The 20,650-nt window shown below is 34.2% G+C and overlaps 1 protein-coding gene across 1 annotated transcript; it reads right to left on the reverse strand.

Annotated features, from left to right (window-relative positions):
- Positions 1–7,606: 7,606 nt before the first annotated feature.
- Positions 7,607–14,993, reverse strand: LOC134842414 (uncharacterized). The gene is made up of 4 exons (XM_063858740.1): positions 14,758–14,993; positions 9,296–9,390; positions 8,743–8,890; positions 7,607–7,987 (listed from the first exon to the last, which is right to left on the reverse strand). Exons 1-4 carry the CDS (start codon positions 14,873–14,875, stop codon positions 7,719–7,721), a joined length of 630 nt encoding a protein of 209 aa, XP_063714810.1. The 5' UTR covers positions 14,876–14,993; the 3' UTR covers positions 7,607–7,718.
- Between the last annotated feature and the right edge of the window lie 5,657 nt (positions 14,994–20,650).

The following is a 20,650-nucleotide window of genomic DNA, read 5'->3' on the forward strand; positions in this document are numbered from 1 at the left end:
CTTTTGTGAGAAGGATAGAAGATAACGGATCTCTCTTACTATATCCCCCTCGGGTACCTAGTAACGAATACATAGTAACTTGTCGAATACCTAGAAACTTTGTGGCATTTTGTGTAGGGATTATTTGATTGTGGAATCCACTGACAAAAGTCTCTAACGCACGCAAAAGATGTGTCCGTGGAATCCAGACGCGTGAAAGCACAAATATGTGCTTAGTTATAAAACCGATCTTGGCGTCGTAATGAAAGGGGGAATACTTAAAGAGATCCAAGATAACATCATATGTTCGTAGTTTGGGGTGGGGTGGGGCGAGCTCTAAAAGACTGATTCCAATAAATATAGGTTTTTACAAGCCTTGGTGTCCTTTCGGCTTCTTATTTATAAATGCTTGCAAAGATTACGAAATGTGTCTGAAGTTTTGAACAAAGCTACGACTGAATTAAAGAATCAAACTACTTAAGGGCAAAGGTAGGATTGGAGGGATCTACTTAACAATCTCCCCCCCCCCCACCTTTCATGAAAGGGGGATTGTTAAGTAGATCCGATTGGAGGAATATTACAACAAAAAAGTTTAAAGGCTTTGTATCAACTACAAGATTTACAGATAACTACCAGGCTGGATCAAAAGTTGGCCCATATTTGATTCTCCATACTCATGAAGATTAGATTAATACGGGTAGAATCAATTATGAAGCAATTTGGGCTTTGAAACCTGCCAAAATAAGTACACTTTTATCAAATCAATTAATTTAACTGCATTTGTGACATTTTCTTGTTTCATGCGTCAGTGTCAGTCATAAACGTTTTTGAGTCTAATGTAACAACACTTGAACATATTTCTTTAAAACAGATTAGAAATGGTATAAAAAATAAAAATGCGGTAAAATCTAGTTTAGACGGCTAAATGCAACTATGATTTTAATTTTCAAGTTTTCAAAACATCCTCAAATTTTCGGAAACATGTTTACCACAATCAGCTCTCAGATTTTCTCGGTTTTAAATCATCTTGGGTTGGGTTGCCTCGTTTTGGCTATCTGGTCATTTTTTGATGTTCCGACTTTCGTAACAAAAGTAACGGAATATTTGTGCTCGGGTGGTTTTTTTTCTTCAGACAAATTTCTTTAAAGATTGTCATTTTGGCCAATTTGGGACAATTACCGCGCCATAAATTTCGCGTAAGCGGAGATTTAATCCCTCGTAGAAATCGTTCTGTATTGGTTGAAGGCGGCTTAATTGCCATATACAATTTGTTCCTAGGAGCAAAGTCTATCACTTTGTACTTTATATGGCGCGTGGGGGGATGATTCTCACAAAAACTATTTATTACATTCAATTTTTTCTTGTTATTACTGCTCCGTAGAACTTAGGAGGCAGTTGGAACATTCAGAGCTTCACCCTGATACCAGCAATCTTGTTATATTTTATCTCCATGAGGTAGAAACAACTATTACAAAAAGCAATGGTGGAAGAACTAACAAAACTGCTCGTATAACAGGGCAGATCCCTGAATGTTACGAATGTCCCTGTATTTATATCGAATAGATTTTGGGGAAAAAAAACATTGAAAACCTATAAACTTTAAACAATATCAAAGTGTGAAATTTTGAGTCGTACGATTTTAATAGACCGATTAGCTAGCCTCAATTCAATTTGGAACAACTTTAATGTGCGGGGGTAATTTGCAACGCATAAATAATTTGCGTTACGCTCTCAGCATTATGAATAAACTCTTCAAAACGCGCAATATACAACAACACTGCTAGTTTTGGGGCGCCGCATAGAAAAAAATTTGCTCCAAACTACAAATTGAGACTCAATATTTTGATGAAATGGCTCTTCACACTCAATTAAAATTGTATAAATAAGTTTGCGCAAAAATAAGAGCAAATCGAAAATAATTGTTTCACAAAAAAATAGCCCGTTTTCCAGGTTTAGCAAAAAAAAACATAAGGACTAAGTTAATATACTCCCCCCCCCCCCCGCGCCCAAAGCCGTGTTAATTTCGTTCTAAGTTGAGATTTTTCAGTCAATCAGAATCGAGTATTTCACATGCAGCTCTTAGCAAACTTAATTTATAATAAAGCGCTAGGGTGGAGGATCTTAACTTGGTCTATTTGGAAGAGGATGTTAACTTGATCCAAAAACAATTAAATTTGTCGTTTTCTTAAAAGTTTGTGCTCTTTTAGGTAGTATATTACTTGTATGTCAAAAAATATGCCAATAAATTAATTTGGTCTGAACTAAGAAAAATATGCCATTAGATTTTTTAAAATTTTTTTCGTACAAAGAGTCGAAACAAAAGTATTAAGAGGAAATTAGAAGAATTATTGTCCAAAATCCGAGAAAAAATTTTAAGGGCTCGAAAATTCTTAATTCTGCTACTCAATCATTGTTGATCACTTAGTTTGTTTTACAATTGCAGAAAAATCGAAAGCGAAAAAATACATCACAGCGAATAATTTGCGCGTTGAAAGCAAAAAATTGTCATCATTTGTCAAGTAGAACTTTACATTGAGCGTACCAACCAAATGACCTAGTCTATTTTTAAGGAAAATTGGGCATAACATATTTTTTGAGTGAATAATATCTGGTATATCTGAACTCAAAATTTTACATCAAGTCTTACAATATCAAGTCTCACAAATACAAATTTATTGTGAATCTTTTTAAACTTTTCTTAACAGCTTAATTTTGAGTTTTTAAAATGCCTTTTTGCAATACTAGAAAAAAAAATCTTTCACTTGGCAGTTAGTATTGTGTTTTGAGAAAGATTTGTCGTCGAAAAAAATCAAAGTCTTGATATTAAATCAATTTTTATGGAATGATTTAATGACATTTAAGTAATACAAGCCTATTCTTTAAATGCACCATCATAAATGATATTTATAAGCGCACGTAAATTTTTTTGAAAAAAAAATCATTTAATTGGCAAAATTGGTCTGAACGTTTTTCACGAATTTCTATTCAGTCTCAAGAGCGAACCAAAAAAACGCCAAAATAATGAAATTTAGTAAAATTGATTTTAAATAAGATTTTTAGCAAAAAATTTCCAAGTTTTTTATCCATACAATTCCCAGATAATTCCATAGAGAAGGAAAAGTTTTTTTGAATTTCTTATCAATAATACTTATAGTTTTGTAAAAAAAAATTTAAAAGTTAAGATACAGATTACTTGATGACTTCGCCAAAAAATTAAGTTTTGGCTGAAACTTATAATAGGGCAAGTTTTTATAAATTTAGATCTTAATTTAATAATCCCTTGCCCAAGACGAGTGCAAAAACGCATAAAAAACAAAGTCTGAGAAACTTTTGAAAAAAATGTTGTAGATTGACCATTAAAAAAAAGTGCAGCTTCTGGAAAAAACTTGTTGAAAGAAAACACTCTTTTGTGATTAAAAAACTACAGTACAAATTTTTGGTTCATCATAATTTTTTCACTATATAAGTTGGATAGTGATACAAGCCAATATAACTACAGTTAAGGTTCATTGAAGTTGTGATTTTAAGTTTTCAAGCATCGAATGGAAAAGCAAAATCCTTGTTAGTGCCGTTTTCTCTGTAACCACTAGATGGTCACGTTTGAAATTTTGATATATGATTGATTAAATTGTCTTTTAAAATATACGTGAATAAAAAATGTAAGAAACTGTTTTAAGGACCTCTTTTGGTCATTACTCAGAAGGGTGCTCTTAGATTGCCAAAAAAGTTCCCGTAAAAGCTAAAGCAGTTCAAAATTATGAATTTAAAATTATTCATTCAAAAGCTAAGTAATAAAGCTAAGGCCTAATAAAAACTTGCAAACTTAGATAGGAAAAAAACACTACTTAGCTACGAAATAAATTTTTGCTCAGATTTTAGCAATTTACTACGCAAATTGCTGAGTTTTTAGTCCACATCTCTCTGAAAGCTCAACAAAATTATTAGTTCTTTTTCATGTGAAAGAAAGGTACTAGCTCATGTCCTTAGTTTTCGAACAAAAATTTTCAAGTCCAATGTTTAGAACTGCTTCTGCTGTTACGTGGATGTTTCAGCAAAAAAAGCCTCCTCTGAGACCCTATGATTTAACAACCAAACTAGATCTTTAAACCATCTTTTTACTGTTTTGCAGCCGGCTATAATCTGCAGACCAATTTCAGTCATCAATTTTTTTTAGTTTCAAACGTGAACTTCCAGTAGTTGTAGAGAAAACGCCAATAACGTAAAAAAAACTTCGCTCATTTCATTGCTTGAAAATTTAAATTTGCAACTTTTATGTCTTGTAACTACATCAAAAATAGCCGTTTGTAGCGCGTAAAGTTCAAACCCATGCAATTTGAAAAAGTAATGGCGAAGAATTGATCTTTTTTAAAATTGATCTCAGGACAACGGTATCCTTCAGATGGCGTAAAAATTGAGTCAAAAACGTTTTTTCAAAATATCAAAATTTTACCGGATGAGAAACTATCCTAAGCATTAATTTTTTGTCAATTTTTGATAGTTTCAATAGAATTATTTATATTAGGAAGGATAAACGGTTGCTCTTTCTTGTTTTTTTTTGTTGTTTTATGAAACATTTTTCACAAAAAACAATATTTTGAAGTTATTTTCGATAATAATTCCAATATGAGTTTACTGTGCACTGATTTTTTAATTAATTGTTGAAAATTTAAAATAAAAAAAATTGAAGAAGTTTTTCAGATAAATTTTTGTAATTTTGTGACAATATATTTTGTTTTTTTTTTTCAAAATATTTTTGAGGAAGGTGCTAAGAAAAATTTTGAAATGTATTTTTTAAATTAAAACTTATCAAAATAAGATTTAAATTGTTGAGCTAACTTTAACTTGAAATACGAGTAAAAAAAATTAAAACGTAACATACCGCCTGCTCTCTCGAAATTAGACCAAAACTCAAAAATTTGGAACAAGGAATTTCTCAACACCGGAAAAATGCTTTGAAAATTTCTAAAGATTTTTCGAGTCTTCACTAAAAAGTTTTTATTATGATATATCAATTGACCCTATTCAATAACAATTTTTGTTATCCGATTCAAGGAAGAAAACAAAAAAAAAACTAAATTACACTCCGAAGACGAAGTTTCTCCCAGTTTTCAAATTATCGGAACATAAACACATTTGTGAAAAATTGTTTTTTGTTTGTAAAATGATCAATTGTGTATGGAGTTGCATGAAAATAATTTTCGTTTTATGGATTTTCAATCTATGGATTTCAGCTCTATGAAATTTACCGCATTTTAGATGATTTTTGTCTTGCGCCTTAGAATTGCTTAAAAAATTGGCAAACAATTTGTTCACATTCTCAGTCCCTTTGTTTTTTTTTAGTTCTTCGAAATACTACTTAGTTAAGTACGAGTAAGAAATACTGGGTAAAACTTCTTTTGATATCGTCTATAGAAATTTTTTACTGCCTTAAACTTCTGCAAATTCTGCAAAACTTTAATCAAAATATTGTAAAAGCTATTTTGATAATGTCAAGAACTGATTTTACTTCCGCAAAGTTCTGCAAAATATTAATCAAAAAAGGGTAAAAATTATTTTAACTAGCTAATTATTCAGAAAAAAAAATGATGTTGTCAAATCAAAATTTTTAATTATTTAGTTTTTTTTCCAAAGAAGAGGGGAGTGTTAATATTTCGTTTAGTATTCTTCTTCAAGTGGAAATCGGTGATTGAATTAGTTTTTTGAGGAATTTCAAAGCTTGCATCAAGTTTTTGAGTTATGGACAGATATATGACCAGAACAAGACTTCTCGTATATCAGGGGAAGCCCTGAATGTTCCGACTGTCCTTTGAATTATAACAAATAGTTTTTGGGAAAAGAAAATATTGAAAACCTATACATTTTGGACAATGTCAATGTATAAAATTTCGAGTCGTACCAAATTAATACGACCAATTAGCTAGCCTTAATTCAATTTGGAACGACTTTGTTGTGCGGGATATTTCGTCACGCATAAATAATTAGCGTTACACTCTCAGCGTTATGAATAAACTCTTGAAAGCGCGCATAATTTAATCCAGAACATGGCAAATTTGGCAATTTTCAAAACACCAGAACTTTACAAAAAATTATTGGAGGTGAAATATTTTTTTATATTTGAGCTCAAGAAGTCAATTTCTTTGATGAAGTATAAAAAATTTTTGTTCAAAATCATTATTTTGATCGGTGAAAGTCGCGGAATAAAAAAAACCACACCGAGCAAAAATATTCCGTTATCATTATCTGGCCAACGATGTTTCATATTAGAAAACCCATGAAATCAAAAAGAAAGACCCAGATCAGATATTTATTTTTAATCTTGCAGCTCAGGGCAATGGTTTGTTCAGAGTTTGTAAAAAATTTCAGACTTAAAAAAATTAACGGTTGGAAAGTCGAGTTTAGTCGGAAGAAAAAAAAACAAACGAGCACAATTTTTCTAACATTTTATTTGAGAACCGGACCAAAACGGCAAGCCACGAGCTCAATGGCACGCATGAGACTCCAATAGTGGGGGTTATTTTAACTATAAAAGGATATATAAGAGGGCTAAAAGAAACGACAATTCTGTATTTTTCCAAGAAAAATGCTTTCACCGGAACTGACTTTGGCTTGACTTATCACTGATTCAACAGCCAAAGAATGGAGTGAAGACCCAATTCAATTATATCTTTGTCCAGCGTTGTTGTTTTCCGAGTAGGGTTGTTTTCGTTGATTTATGTCCCGTAATTATAAGGACCCGATTATATATTTTGCCACCAAATATTCTTTTTATTTTAAGCAAAATAACAGGTTTTTTCCCAAAACGCGCATACAAACCAAAAATCTATACCGTATAGTTGGATATACAAGGTAGTTAAAAAATGATGTTCAAACGGAAAAGTTTTCAAAAAGATCTTTGTTTGTTTTCCCAAATGTAATTTAGGCTCATTAAAAAATTCAAATCTTTTATAAACGTGTTTCGAATCATTATTTGCGTTTTTGTACCATTTGTACAAGTGTAGCAAAACTTCCTACTTCATACAAGGCAAGAGTGTGGTCAATAATGAGCTAGCATTTTTGAGTGGAATCTAAACCCAAGAAAAAGGCATCGTTGCCCTGAATTCCACGACAGAGCCTTCTTTTCTTTTGTTTTATTTTTTTAATGTTTGGAAGACTCCCTTCTGGCGACTTACGTTTCGGAGGCTCTCACCAGGCTCGGATCTAGAATTTTGGCCAGAGGTGAAAATTTTCAAAACTGCGTTTGATCTGTTTTGGGTCAATCAAATTCATTTGAAGCTTCTTAAATCACTAACTGACCCCATGATGCCAAATTGTTTTAGACTGCAGACTGCAGGTTTTTTTTTCAATCAAAAAATATCTGGATGGTTTTTTGGATGGTTTTAGAAAATTTTGAATGTGGTTTTGAAAAAACAATTGCTTTTTTTGGCTCCCTTTCCTCAGAATTTGCAAATATTAATGCCAAAGGCACCCTTATAGACTACACATTTTGGTTTTATTCGGCCAAAGTGGTGTCATGAAATAGTACCATAGTGATGTGGCTGATGAGAGATCGAGTCCTTGAGGGGGAGCGGGTTGAGTTTTGATATAATACTTGATCAGATCAAATTAGATAAATAACTTTTCAATCAGATGTATAAATAAATAGTATAAATTTATAGTAAAATAAGAGAATAACTTGGAAACATTCGTCGATGTCTTTGTTTTGCTTTTTTTTTCAAAGAAAGAAGCCGGAATTTCACACATCACAATACTACGCAACAACCGTTCGGGTCAGCCACATTTTTACGAGTGCTCCCCATGATGGCTGCCCTCTGGAACGTATCCTGGACGTTACTGCCCGTCTTGGCACTGCAGTCGCCCCAATGCTCGAAGAATTTCTTGGAGGCTACCTCTTCTGCCTGTTCCGGGGTCACGAGAGGGGGAGGGGGCTCGGTGGTGGTGCTGAAGTCAGACACTCCTGTCGCGGGGGAGGACATCGGGTCGTCCATGTCGCGCAGATCACTTTTGAGGCCTGAAAAACGTTGATTGTATTTATTTTCTATGTTCTAATCACTATCATATCACTTAGCCAGTTTGTCTATATATTCTTAAGAATCTCTGTAAAGAAATTAGTTCAGGGGCGGATTTACGGGTGGGGGGAGGGGGATGACGGGGCGGACGCTTTTTTTCCTTTCTCCTCAGGGATTCGACCCCCTGCCGACCCTTCGTACTACTATTTTGAAATATCCCTTTCTGGTGACGGACCCCAAAATTTTCTTGAAGGCGCGTTCGGCGCCAATATACTAATTTTGAGGGGGGAACGCGCGCCGAAAAATTCGATTTTTTGGTCAAAATTTTCCAAAAAGTGCCTAAAAACGCCTTTTTTGGCCTCTTTTTTTTTCAAAATCTTGCCTGCGGCGCAGACAATTTGGCCAAAATAGGGGCAAAACAGTACTTTGGGAGAGCTCGAAAAATCAATTTGGTCGACCTAAAAAAAAGGGTCGACAAAATTTTCGAAAATTTTTTGAAAATCCGCCCCCCCCCCCCCTCGAGAGAAATCCTAGATCCGCCCCTGAATTAGTTCATCTGTATTCAGTGAGACTTAACTCGTTTCGCATAATTTTTTGATTAATTTCTTGCCAAATTTTGGTAAAATTTTCAGATTGAAACATTATTAACTGGAAAAGCTCTCGATTTCATTTGAAGTAATCTCAATTTTTGTTTGAAGACATAATTAAGTCTTCATAAAATATATACTGTGAAGGTTTATCTAAAAGAAGGACCGACCGACTAGGAACTTGAGTGGCCTCTGTTGGTGCAAGTAGTAGTCTATCTCCTTCACCCATTTGGAGGACACGTCATTGAAGGTCTCCGGCCTACCGATGTCATAGCAGAACATGACTATCTCTGCTTCTTGATAAGACAAGGGACGGATCTAAAGGGAACATAGGTGTTTACTTTAAAAGATAACTGACTAAGCGCAAAAAATTTATTCTAGAAAAAGGTTGAATACAATCATGTCATATAGCAATTCAATGCTTCTGCCAATATTTTTTCGAAATCATGCCCCGAAAAGCACCAGCTCAAACCTTGATTGGTACTGACGTCAGAATTAAAAATCACGTTTAAAACTCCTCGTACTATAGCCATGTTTTGAATAAAACAAAAATAACGTCTCGGTTTCCTCAAAGACTTCTAAGATTTCGAACAAAGATTTCTCGAAACCGAGAACTTTTTTTTGATACAATCATGGCTAGAGCATGCGATTCAAACGTGATATTTGATCCTACTCGTCTCCGCGCTTTAGCTGGTAAATAAGTTCAAAAAAGCAATAACCGACCCTGTCGTAGTCTTCCTGTCCAGCTGTGTCGAACAGATGCAGATCCACAAGCTGTCCACTCTCAAGCACTGTCTCCCACACAAAATTCTCAAACACTAGTTAAACAAAAACTTATAAATTGTTTATTTTTATCACAATTTATTACAATATTCACTTATATATATAATAGTATTACATAATCTGAATTAGGCTTTATTATAACAAAAACCTGAAATGCAACCTGACAGAAAGAGAGCCCAATAAATAACAATGTTTCGGTTTTTCTATTCGAATCATCCGAAGTTATGGGGGTTTAACGATTGCAATTTTAACCGATTTGGGACAATTAACGCGATATATTTCGCATTATTCAAGCGTAAGCGCAGATTGAATCCATGTTAGAAATCGTTCCAAATAGGTTGAAAGAAGCTTATTGCCATAATTGATTTGTTAAGGGCCTAGGAAATTAGACGACAAGCAAATTAGACGACCGTAAAGAAACGCAATTTACGAACAACGAGTATTTACTCAGCCAAAATTTAATTCAAGTCTGTAAACAAAATTCACGTAACTTTTATGTTATTGTCTAAATTGGACAATCAGCTTTTACTCAGCTAACAGATATGTAAAGTCCGTAAACAAATTTCACGCAATTCGCGCAAGTTATTGTCTAATTTCCGTTATTTTCTGATCGTTTTATTTACTGTCGTCTAAATTCCTGAACCTCAATTTGTTACTAGGAGCAAAATCTATCACTTTTTACTTGTATGGCATCAGGGGGGATGATTTTTCCAAAAAAAAACTCAAATTTAAAAAAATTTCAATTTATTTTTTTATATTATATTTTTTCATGTTATTACTGCTCCATAGACCTTAAAAGGCAGTCGGAACTTTTAAGGATTCGCCGTGTTACGAGCAGTCTTGTCTGATTTGCGAATCTTTCATAACTGAACAATTGCTTGTATGTTTACTAGAATGGAGCGTTCATACATATTTGACAAATAATGCAACGTTTTTGGATCAAACCGCATCCTGAAACCATTTCACCCACCAAAATGATTAACTGTTAGGGCACCTAAAAAAAACTTACATTCGTAATAGAATAAGCATAGCCGGTTTCTCTGCAAGTAGCACACATTGTACCAACAACAAAATTTCATTAAAAAAATTTGCTAAGAAATCCATAAATTTTCAAGCAGTCTTTCGTTTTGATGATTTTTCTTAGAACTTATTTTTACTATGCGAAGGGAAAAACTTTAAAAAGTAAAATTAAAAACTTTTAAGTTGACTACTCTACAATCAACAGTTTGAAATTAAACTGGAAGGTCGTTTTTTCTCCGACTCTCTTCTTTGCAAAAAAGAGTCTGAAAACCCCATAAAACTAAAATTCATTGTTCTGGACTCTGGGACAAATTCAGTAAATGTAATCGGAGTCGAGCCAGCACTGCAACTTTTTCAAGTTGATACACATCTCGACCTTAAATATTTCAGACATATCAAAACTTTAAGCAAGAAGCCGCAAAGAAACGAGCAAAAAATGTTTTAACTTATACTTTTAATTTTTTGCAACTTTTATTTTACCTTAAGTTAATCAATTTTCTATCAACTTGTGTAAAAGGTATTTTGAACATTTTTGTTGATTTTTCATTTTTCATTTCAATGATATTTAACTTTTGCAATGGGCAGAAAAACTGCCGAATTCTGTTGGCACTTTTCCTTAAGTTGGATTCAATTTTGTTGACGCAATGTTTTGCGGTTTACATAGTTTCCCTACTTGTGCTCAGCAAGCTCATACAGTACCGGCTTGAAATAACCAAATCAATCAAATTGAGTTCAATTTAGTAAAAATAGATTACCAAAAAGTTAAAGATTTTAATTGTTTTGCATATGGCTGACCTTAAAACGGAGCGATCGGTTTGGTGCAAAATAGGCTGAACAAAAAACACGCGATTCGTTTGGTGCCTTGAACCAAGCAAAATGACCCCTTTTAAGGGTGTAATTTTAGGTCTGAATTTTGTCTAAAATAAAATACACCATTAAAATTCTTTTGAAATTTCAAGCTATTTTTGACGTCATCATTTTTTTCTAAAGTGATTTCAATTTGTGAAAAACGAGTTTAAAAATTTCAAAACTATCCAGATGTGTCCTGAAACTTTAAATTGTAAACGAATATTGTATGGGCCTGCTAATGGCAAACTGCAGTAGAAAACTCGGTAAACAGCAAAAAAAGCGTTAAAAAATGACCCCAAGTTAATAAAGAAAGGTATCCATATTTGGAAAATTATTTTGCCAATTGCGATTATAAATTCAATGACTTAAAACCCAGTGAAGTGAGAAATGATTCAAAAAACTTGTTTTAAAAACACCTCGTAGGTTGTCCCTTGTAAAAAGGGCGCAATTTGCTCACAGAGACAGAATAAATGCCAGAAAATAGTCCCAATATGTAATCTTTTATATCCGTCAGTAACTCTTCATTCATATCACAAAAGTTTAAAGATTCAATACATCAACTAAACCGATGAGTCGACCAAAAAATGTATCCTAGAAAATTTTGAGGTACAAAAAAGATACCCAGCGGAAAATCTAGGTTTTTCTCGAAGGGGGCGGACTTTCAAAAAAAAATTTTTTTGTTCGACCGAATTAATTTTTCGAGAACCCTCAAAGCTCTAAAAAGACCCTGTTTTCACCACATTTTCTGCGCCGCAAGCGAACTTTGAGAAAAAAAACAGGCCTTTGTGAAAATGTTGATCAAAAAATTACGTTTTTTTTTCGGCGCGCGCTCCCCCTCAAAACTAGAATATATTGGCACCTTAAGAAAACTTTAGGTCCTGTGGTGTAGAGGTCAAGGTATGTACGTATTATATGGTTATAATATTGTATTTTTATATTATGTAACGTCCTATGACCGTCGATCATTAAGTGGTTGTACAGTCAGTGGCTGGCGTAACCGTATTCAATTCAAACGGATTATTTTACGTTTTGCATCTTTACTGAAGTTTATGAAGTACTGCTCAGGCATGCTGGCACATGGCGCAGTCAAACACGGATTCGTCCAACCACGGGTTTGACGTCTTTTGGGCTGGCACATCACAAGAACCGCCAGTCTCGTGGGAGGAAAGGAGTCAAAGCTTCCCACTGATAGTCATCGCAAAAGAAGAGATCGACATCGAGGATTTGTTGCACGACAATGGATCGCTTGAAAACCCTTATCCGATACTGGAAGAGCCGGCTAGTACAGAGGATCAGCAGGAAAGAACAGATCGAGAGGCACAAAATGCGATGGCTATAACAGCTTGGCGGGAGGAAGAAAACCGGAGGGCGGAGGATGAGCGTCGAATATTCTAAAGATCGACCCAGTGAGACGCGGATAAACGGTTGAAATCAAAATTTATTTTGTCTTTGGTGAAACAGGGACAAAAAGATTTCAATCGGAAACATCCTTATTTTAAGATTGTGGATATGAATTTCATCCAACTGTGGAAAACGTCGACTGATACGTTTAAGAAAAAACTAAAGGTTACAAACAAAAAATTCATATTCTTCGGTCGAAAACAACGCTATAAAGAAGGTATGGAGCAATTCTTTGGGGCGTTGAGAGACCTTACCCGTGGCTGTGATTTCGGCGATCGAGAAGCATCGATTGTCCGAGACTTTTCATAGTTAATATGAAAAATGAAGAAGTCAAGAAACAGTTATGTATGGAAAAAATGAGCCCGGGTGAGACACTTACTTTTGCGGTTTCGAGGGAGAAGTGAACTCATGTATAAGAGAGTAAGTGGAGGAATACCACGATTTGGCAGAAACAAATTTGACGGTAATCGCTCAGACACGGTAAGGCCAAGTAATGCGGGCCAAGGGGGAAGTAAAGTTAAACGGGAAATGAGGTTAATAATTAAGGGCTAGACAAATGCCACAATTGCGGAAACGTGTTAAAACCCAACCATAGGGATTATTGCAAGGAAAGAACATCGTCTGCCATAGTTGCAGTGGCCGTAATTGTTCCAGTACAGTATCGTTTGTCTCACAGACGAAACTACAAGAGCTGAAGATTTGGGATCGATTTCTGAGTGTTAAAGCAGTACCGGAGGAGATCAAAAATATATTCTATAGTGCGACAGACAACGTCATTAGACTTATTGGGAGAGCTACCTCAATTGCAGACGCCGAAGGCAGCGGTGGATCCCAGGGTGACTCATACGGAGGATAATGGAGCGCAACAGGGGGAGAGATCCGGTGGCAATGGTGCATGGCGCAGCCGATTTTATCAACGTGAGCGGCGATTCAAGTGGCCCCTTTGCGACGGACGACCTGGACATTGCAGACTAACTGTCTGCGATTAGCATGACCGAAGATGACCATCGCCAACTTCTGGAAGAGCTCGAAAACTTGTTGCTTCGCGCAGGCCGGAAAAAAGTGGAGTAGATATAACCGAAGGTTATACGAGCCAAACTGTGAAACTGAAATAGTCTAGAGTTATTGTGAACAGATTGATTTATTATATATAAGATATTAATATTGACAGTGAATTGTTCCGAAGGGGGAATGTAGTGTAGAGGTCAAAGTATGTACGTATTATATGGTTATATTATGTAACGTCCTATGACCGTCAATGTCAACGTTATAGTGATCGTTAACTGGTCGTACAGTCAGTGGCTGGCGTAACCGTATTGAACTCAAGTTGATTCTTTTACGTTTTGCATCTTTACTGAAAATTATGAAGTACTGCTCAAGCATACGTGCAGTTCCGTCAGCCAAAAATTGATATCTGAAAATAATACAAACTGTGGCCCTTTGGATCGGCAGGGGGTCGTCCGCTATATTTATTTAAAAAAATAGGCAAATATATTTTAAGTATAACTCGAATTAAAAGGTTGACATGTTCGAAAATATTTGAGTTATCAAGCAAATGGGCATGCCATCATCACTGTGTCCATCCCTGCATATCTTTGTGACAGATTTGTAAGAAAATTTGTCTATGAGATAAAAAACCAAGTTCCAGTTTGCAGGGCACTTGATATTGCAAGTATAACTATATAAGATTGGCTAGTACATTTAAAGAATTTTATTACTAGTCGGCAGTGTAACTAGATGCAAAATAGTTTCCAGGTCGTTTTTGCACGAAATCAAGAGCTTGAAAAATAAAATAAACGAGTAAAAGGAAAAAAAAATCCAGTACACGATTACAAAACACTTCCTATCACAAAAATCAAAATTAAAAAAAAAATAAATTTATAGGAACCCTATAAATTTATTTTCACAGGAACCCGGCAAGCTGTTTTTAGAAACTGAAAAAAGGTTTATGAAACATATGTATTTTTTTAAAATTCATTTATTCAGGTTTCACGAAATGCTAACGGCGAGAAATTTTCAAGGGTTCAAAACTCTGTTTGTATTCCCTTGAGAAGCATCATTACTCATGCCGGTTTCCACTCGCGCTTACAACCATTCGTTATGTCATATATTCTTTTAATGGATTTCATTACCTGTCGGTATGTATGTTTGGGGGAACTCATTTGTTTTCAGTCTGTGCAGCAGTGAAGTTTTCCCACACGTTCCATCACCCACAATCACCACTTTGATAGTAATCTTGCCTCCCATCATTTTACAAAACAGACAACACAAAAATCTCACGCTTCAATTTCTTTATTATGAAGAAAAGAACTGAAAATAGAAATTAAATTTGTTTTCGCTATGAAGTCTTTGAAGTATTCTTGATGATGATTTTCTGTGATGTTTTCTAGATGTTGACAAACCGATATTATTATTCTTTAAAGCATGGCATCTCTATTTGGAGGTGCCAAGGCATGCGACAAAGCGCATTCAAATTAAAGCTACAACTTAGCGGGTATCAAGTTTAATTTACAAACAAGCAAAATTAAGTTTGTTTGCTGGTTGAGCTTGATGATCAGTCATCGAGTTTGAATTACCTTCAGTCTTTAGCTTCAAACAAAACTTCTTTTCAAAAACTAGAGTTCCATTTTTAAAGACAAGAAATGATGGAAATCTAATTCGATAGCAATGAAAGTTGATTGCTAGGGAGGGGGGTTGACAAATATTACATCCGCTCATGTTCGAACTAAATCAAAAGAAACATACAAAAAATATATCATCAAATTTATGCTAAAAATCAAAAATCCTACCATTACGTTTACTGATTATCGACTTAAAAAAACGACGTAATCAAAAATCTGTTACTTTCTGGAAAAAATAGGTATTTTTTTTAGAATCTGAAAGTATTCGCCCTTATTTGAGTAAAACAAATTTTTGAAAATAACTACTTTTATAACTCAATTTATTTCATTTTTGTTTTCTTATAGTTTTCAGCAAATTTTAATTTTATCTGTTCTCTATTCTAATTGCAGTCACTGTTATTATTTACTTCAAAAATAGCAAAGTTGCTTTACTCACCCGGGATGACCTCCATAGACCGAAAATGCTAATCATACAATTTCATACACTTAGTCTATGGAAAAACGCTAGTCATAGAATTTTCATACATTTTTGCAAAATGAGTTTAATCGAAATTCAAAGGTATTTTATTGTTGTTTTGGTATCGAAATTAGTATCTCTTCATAAAAAAAAAGGAAAAAAATCATATGAAAAAAATGCTTATCATACAATTTCCATATATGGAAACTGTATGATTAGCATTTTTTTTAAAAAAATTTTATGTAAAAAAAACGCTTTGAGCAATCAATTCGACTGCTGGCAAAGCATTTAAGCGTTTTTTTGGCTGCTACAACTGAAAACTTTGACTTTTTTTATTTTTGTTTTTTGAAAAAAAAACACTAGTCATACAATTTCCATATATGAAAGTTGCATGACTAGCGTTTTTTTAGAAAAAAAAAACAAATTTGAAAAAAAAAGTATCAAAAAAACGCCAGATCGTAGATAGGTAAATCAGCACATATGTATTTTTTAAAGCTCATTTATTTAGGTTTCATGAAATGCTAACGGCGAGAAATTTTCAAGGGTTCAAAACTCTGTTTTATTCCCTTGAGTAGCATCATTACTCATGCCGGTTTCCACTCTCGCGCTTACAATATGGAAATTGTATGACTAGCATTTTTGGTCATCCCGGGCAAAGTTATACTATCACATAAAAAACTCCTGGTGCAGAAAGTCGTCCATTGAGCCAAACTTTCCAGAATGGAGTTTTGGGACGAGCGATATCTCAATGGTTATACCGAGGGCAGGGGCGGATTTAGGGGGGGCAGACGCCCCCCCTCAGGGATACGACCCCCTGCCGACCCAAAGGGTCCCCCTTTGATACTTTCTAAGAAATCCATTTTTGGCCGACCGACACTAAAATTTTTCTAAAGGCGCCTTGGGCGCCAATATATACTAATTTTGAGGGGGGAGTGCGCGCCGAAAAAACGCAATTTTTCGGTCAAAAATTTCCAAAAAGAGCCTAAAAACGCCTTTTTTGGCCTGTTTTTGTCAAAGACAAAACCGTGCTTTGGGAGAGCTCGAAAAATCAATTTGGTCGACCTAAAGAAAAAAAAAGGTCGTCAAAATTTTCGAAATTTTTTTGAAAATCCGCCCCCCCTCGAGAAAATCCTAGATCCGCCCCTGACCGAGGGTGTGAGAGATAGCTCAGTGGGTAAGCGAGGTCACGTCCACTTGCGCTAAACTTTCCAATGGAAACAAAAAAATATATATATACCCATATTTTGAATGTCTGTTTTGAAAATCTATCGATATTTTAAATATATTAATAGAATGAATCGATCAAAAAACTAATAATTAGCCTTCTATTTCTGACTGACATAGAAAATATATAACTATTATATATTAAGATTTTAATGACCAACTTTAGGGATTTGACGAAAAACTAGTGCCTAAACTTGCGTGGTGACTCTGTTTCGTGGAATACATTTCTCAAAACTAAAAAAGAAAAGACATTGGAACCAGTTTGAAACTAGATATTTCAATTAAATCTTATTTCCTTGTAAAGTATTTATTACTAACCAAAAATGATCCATGACTTTCCAAAAATGATCCAACCTTCTCTAGACCTGTAAACCTGAAACCCTAGTGGTTCCGAGAAATAAAAATAAAGATTGAACCATTTGTTTTCTTCTCTCCTCTAACGCCGCAATAAACCAGGTTATCTCTGGATCTATTGAAACTAAGAAATTCAAGAGTAAGAATAAGATTGATATTAAAATAAAAAGTTGCACGAACCTATCCGACCGAAAATAGATAGTGTGGAAAGCTGACGGTGTACACTATCCAAAATTACTATATGAGAAGGCCACATCGGACTTAAGCTCACCTGGCTCGACCAACAAGTCTCGAGCAGACCTACAAATAACTTAGTTTTAGCATTCATAAAACAAATCAAGAGAAAAAAATGAAAAATCAGCTTATTCCTCGTCTGAAGAAGTCTATTAAAGCCGAGCCAAAAAAAAGACGAAATTCCATCATAAAGAAACAAAAATGAAATCTGCATCGCAAGAGGAAAATAAGCAGAAGCGACGAAAACGAAAAAAAGACAAAAATTGGCCACTAACTTTTGTGCAATAAAATTAAGCTATTATATTAACTGCATTAAATTGAGCCGAAACTTTATCATAATCGTCATGCAATAAAAACTCTTGAGGAAAAAGCGAATATTAAAACACAAAAAAAAATTTAGCCGTTCCAATGGCCGCAACAGTCAATATAGGAATAACTACACAAGACCAAACTCAAACAGAAGTAATTACTGTAACTACTATAAAATTCGATCATACTCAATCAAGCGCAAAAGAAACAGCTCAAATGATCGTTCTAGGAACTATTCACATAATCCCAATAGATATGATTCAAACAGTTTGTGTAGAATAAAACTCGTACATTAGCTATAAGAAGAGGGTTAAAAATTATAGAAGAAAAACATAAACCATAAAACTAGTCCTCAAAAATTTTCTCAAACTCACCACACCGAAAAAACAATTGCCCAAATGCAAATCCCATATTCTAAAACGACAGAAGTAACACCCCAAAACACCAACTGAAATTTGACCAATTACAGAACAACACTGAAACAACCACTGATCCACCAGGGATAAAATCAAAAGAAACGCCAAACCTACAATTAAATCCCAATAATTATCATAGCTCAGACGACGATTGCAATAACGAAAGATATTAATGATTAATATAATAAAAAATCTTAAAAGAACTTAAAATTCTTGTTCAATCTAATAATTATGAAATGATAAAACAGATCAAAACGCTTATTACCTCGAATAAAATCAAAATTTTGATACAAATATTAACCATACCCGACAACATCTCGCGAAATTACTACAAATTTATACAAAAATGTGAAGTGAATACCCAGGAAAATCAACAACCAAAACGAAGTTGCATAAAAAAGCAACCAATAGAAAACAATTGGATACTTCCACTTCTCTTAGAAAACCAGAAACACACAAAACTGTTTCTCAAGCTTCAGACTTGTAAAAAAAAATTTCAATTAATTCAGATTACTTTACAAAAACACCCATTTTAAACCCATTTTTCAATTTACAATTACACGCAAGAAACATAAATTTTTTTAAACTATAATAAGTTTTCGACACTTGCAAATAAACTAAAACGATTTAGAACAATTAGAAAATGTTTTGTTAAATTATTGAAATGCACATGCAATAGCAAAATTTGATGTCGGAAAAGTTCATTCCACGTTAAGTCTCCAACTAAAACGAGATGCAGTTGTCAAAAAACAACACTCTAGCAAAGTACCGGTATACTTATAAGATAAAGAAAATAGACTTTTAGATTTTCTGGAACAAAACGAAATAGTCTCTTCAGAAACAAAACATCAACAACCAAAAAATACCTTTTAAAAATCAACCAAACATATCACTTGAAATCATCTCACTTTCAACACCATTGCTATTATTAGCCGACAGAACTCTAACTTGAATTAGGACAAAACTCTAACTCAGAGACCTTCAGATCAAAAATATGCAATACACTTATATTTGACAACTTTAATAGAAATCATATCAAATTACAATCGCCTTCTATCAATCAAAACAAAAATCAACAATATTGAATTTAATTAGATCGCAAAAACCCCCAAGAGAAAAAGAACAAACTAGCCTGAAGTATAAAAAGTAAGGTGGATCAGCCTAACGACAACCTACCCGACTAAACCCCAAATCATCCTGTAAATGAAAACCAGAGTTAGCAACTTATACTTAAATCTCCAAACTTCCCGTCAACCAAGTTTCTCCATACCCAACCCATTTGTCGAAAACTAATAAACAATTCGACCTCACTCGATATAATTTTGAAAAGGAAATCACGTAAATTGGTAATTTTTTCAATTTTTTCCGGAATCCAGACTATTGCACATCAAGCACAACTTGAACACCACCAAGGTCATGTGCAACAAGACGTTAAATTTCCGTATCATGGCGCCCATGGACGTTAAACTAATGACTTACAAGATAAAATATGGATACCTCCTATTGGAATCAACCAACCGTCAAACTGTAGACGGACATAAAAAATTCAGGCTACCAAGAAATAATGTTTTTCGAATGGAAAGTTCAACTAGAAAGGTACAATTAACTCGATATTTAAAAGAGGATACAATATTACATCAAGGTTTTTGCTTTCCTTGTAAAAACTATTTAAAACATTGCGACCGCACCACTGGCTTCCGAAAAACAAAGAGGATGAAAAATCCTTCTTACCAGTCACATTATGAAAAACAATGGAAAAACTGGGGCAAAACTCCTACCAGAAAATCGTGACAGCGCACGATTACAAAAGTTATCACTAATGAAAAACACGTAATTCGGCGCAATCCATTATGACATTCATCTTGATATGAAACTTGACTACACTACCAGTAGATTTTTTCAAGAGATGTCGCTACCTGAATTCGAAATACTAAATCATTTAAGTGAACTAGAACAAACACAAGCATTACAATATTTAGCACTAGCACTATTAAAAATAATCTTTGCAGGATAACCACTTTCAGGTAATTGCTCAAATTTCGTTGGCTACCGTGGTTTTATGCATTCACCAAAAAACTCACCACTGTCTGTAATCGATGACAAAAAATGCTACCCAAGAATACCAAAACTTTACAAAAATAAAAATTGAATGGTAGATACAAAATCACAACAAACATATTTTTGGGATTTCGCTGTCCCATGTGGATATCATAGAAATAATAGCCAAAATGTGGTACAACGTAATCCAAACGAAGATAAATATTATTTTCTCACAGCCTACCTTGCCTTGCCTGAATGCCAACTTTATAGAAACTTTCATCTGAAAGCACTCGTGCAATAGCTCGAAAACCTAAGATAAATTTACATCTATTTACAAATTTACAAATTTACAATCTATGGGCATATACAC

This window comes from Symsagittifera roscoffensis, chromosome 3, assembly GCF_963678635.1.
Source record: "Symsagittifera roscoffensis chromosome 3, txSymRosc1.1, whole genome shotgun sequence".
Classification (NCBI taxonomy): Eukaryota; Metazoa; Xenacoelomorpha; order Acoela; family Convolutidae; genus Symsagittifera; species Symsagittifera roscoffensis.

What these genes read in the sequence shown, in the direction of transcription:
- LOC134842414 (XM_063858740.1), bottom strand. Translation starts at nt 14,875, where the DNA reads ATGATGGGAGGCAAGATTACTATCAAAGTGGTGATTGTGGGTGATGGA. An exon ending in GACAGGAAGACTACGACAGG is followed by an intron (nt 8,891 to 9,295) that starts GTCGGTTATTGC and finishes TGTTCCCTTTAG; the next exon opens with ATCCGTCCCTTGTCTTATCA. An exon ending in GCCACTCAAGTTCCTAGTCG is followed by an intron (nt 7,988 to 8,742) that starts GTCGGTCCTTCT and finishes AACGTTTTTCAG; the next exon opens with GCCTCAAAAGTGATCTGCGC.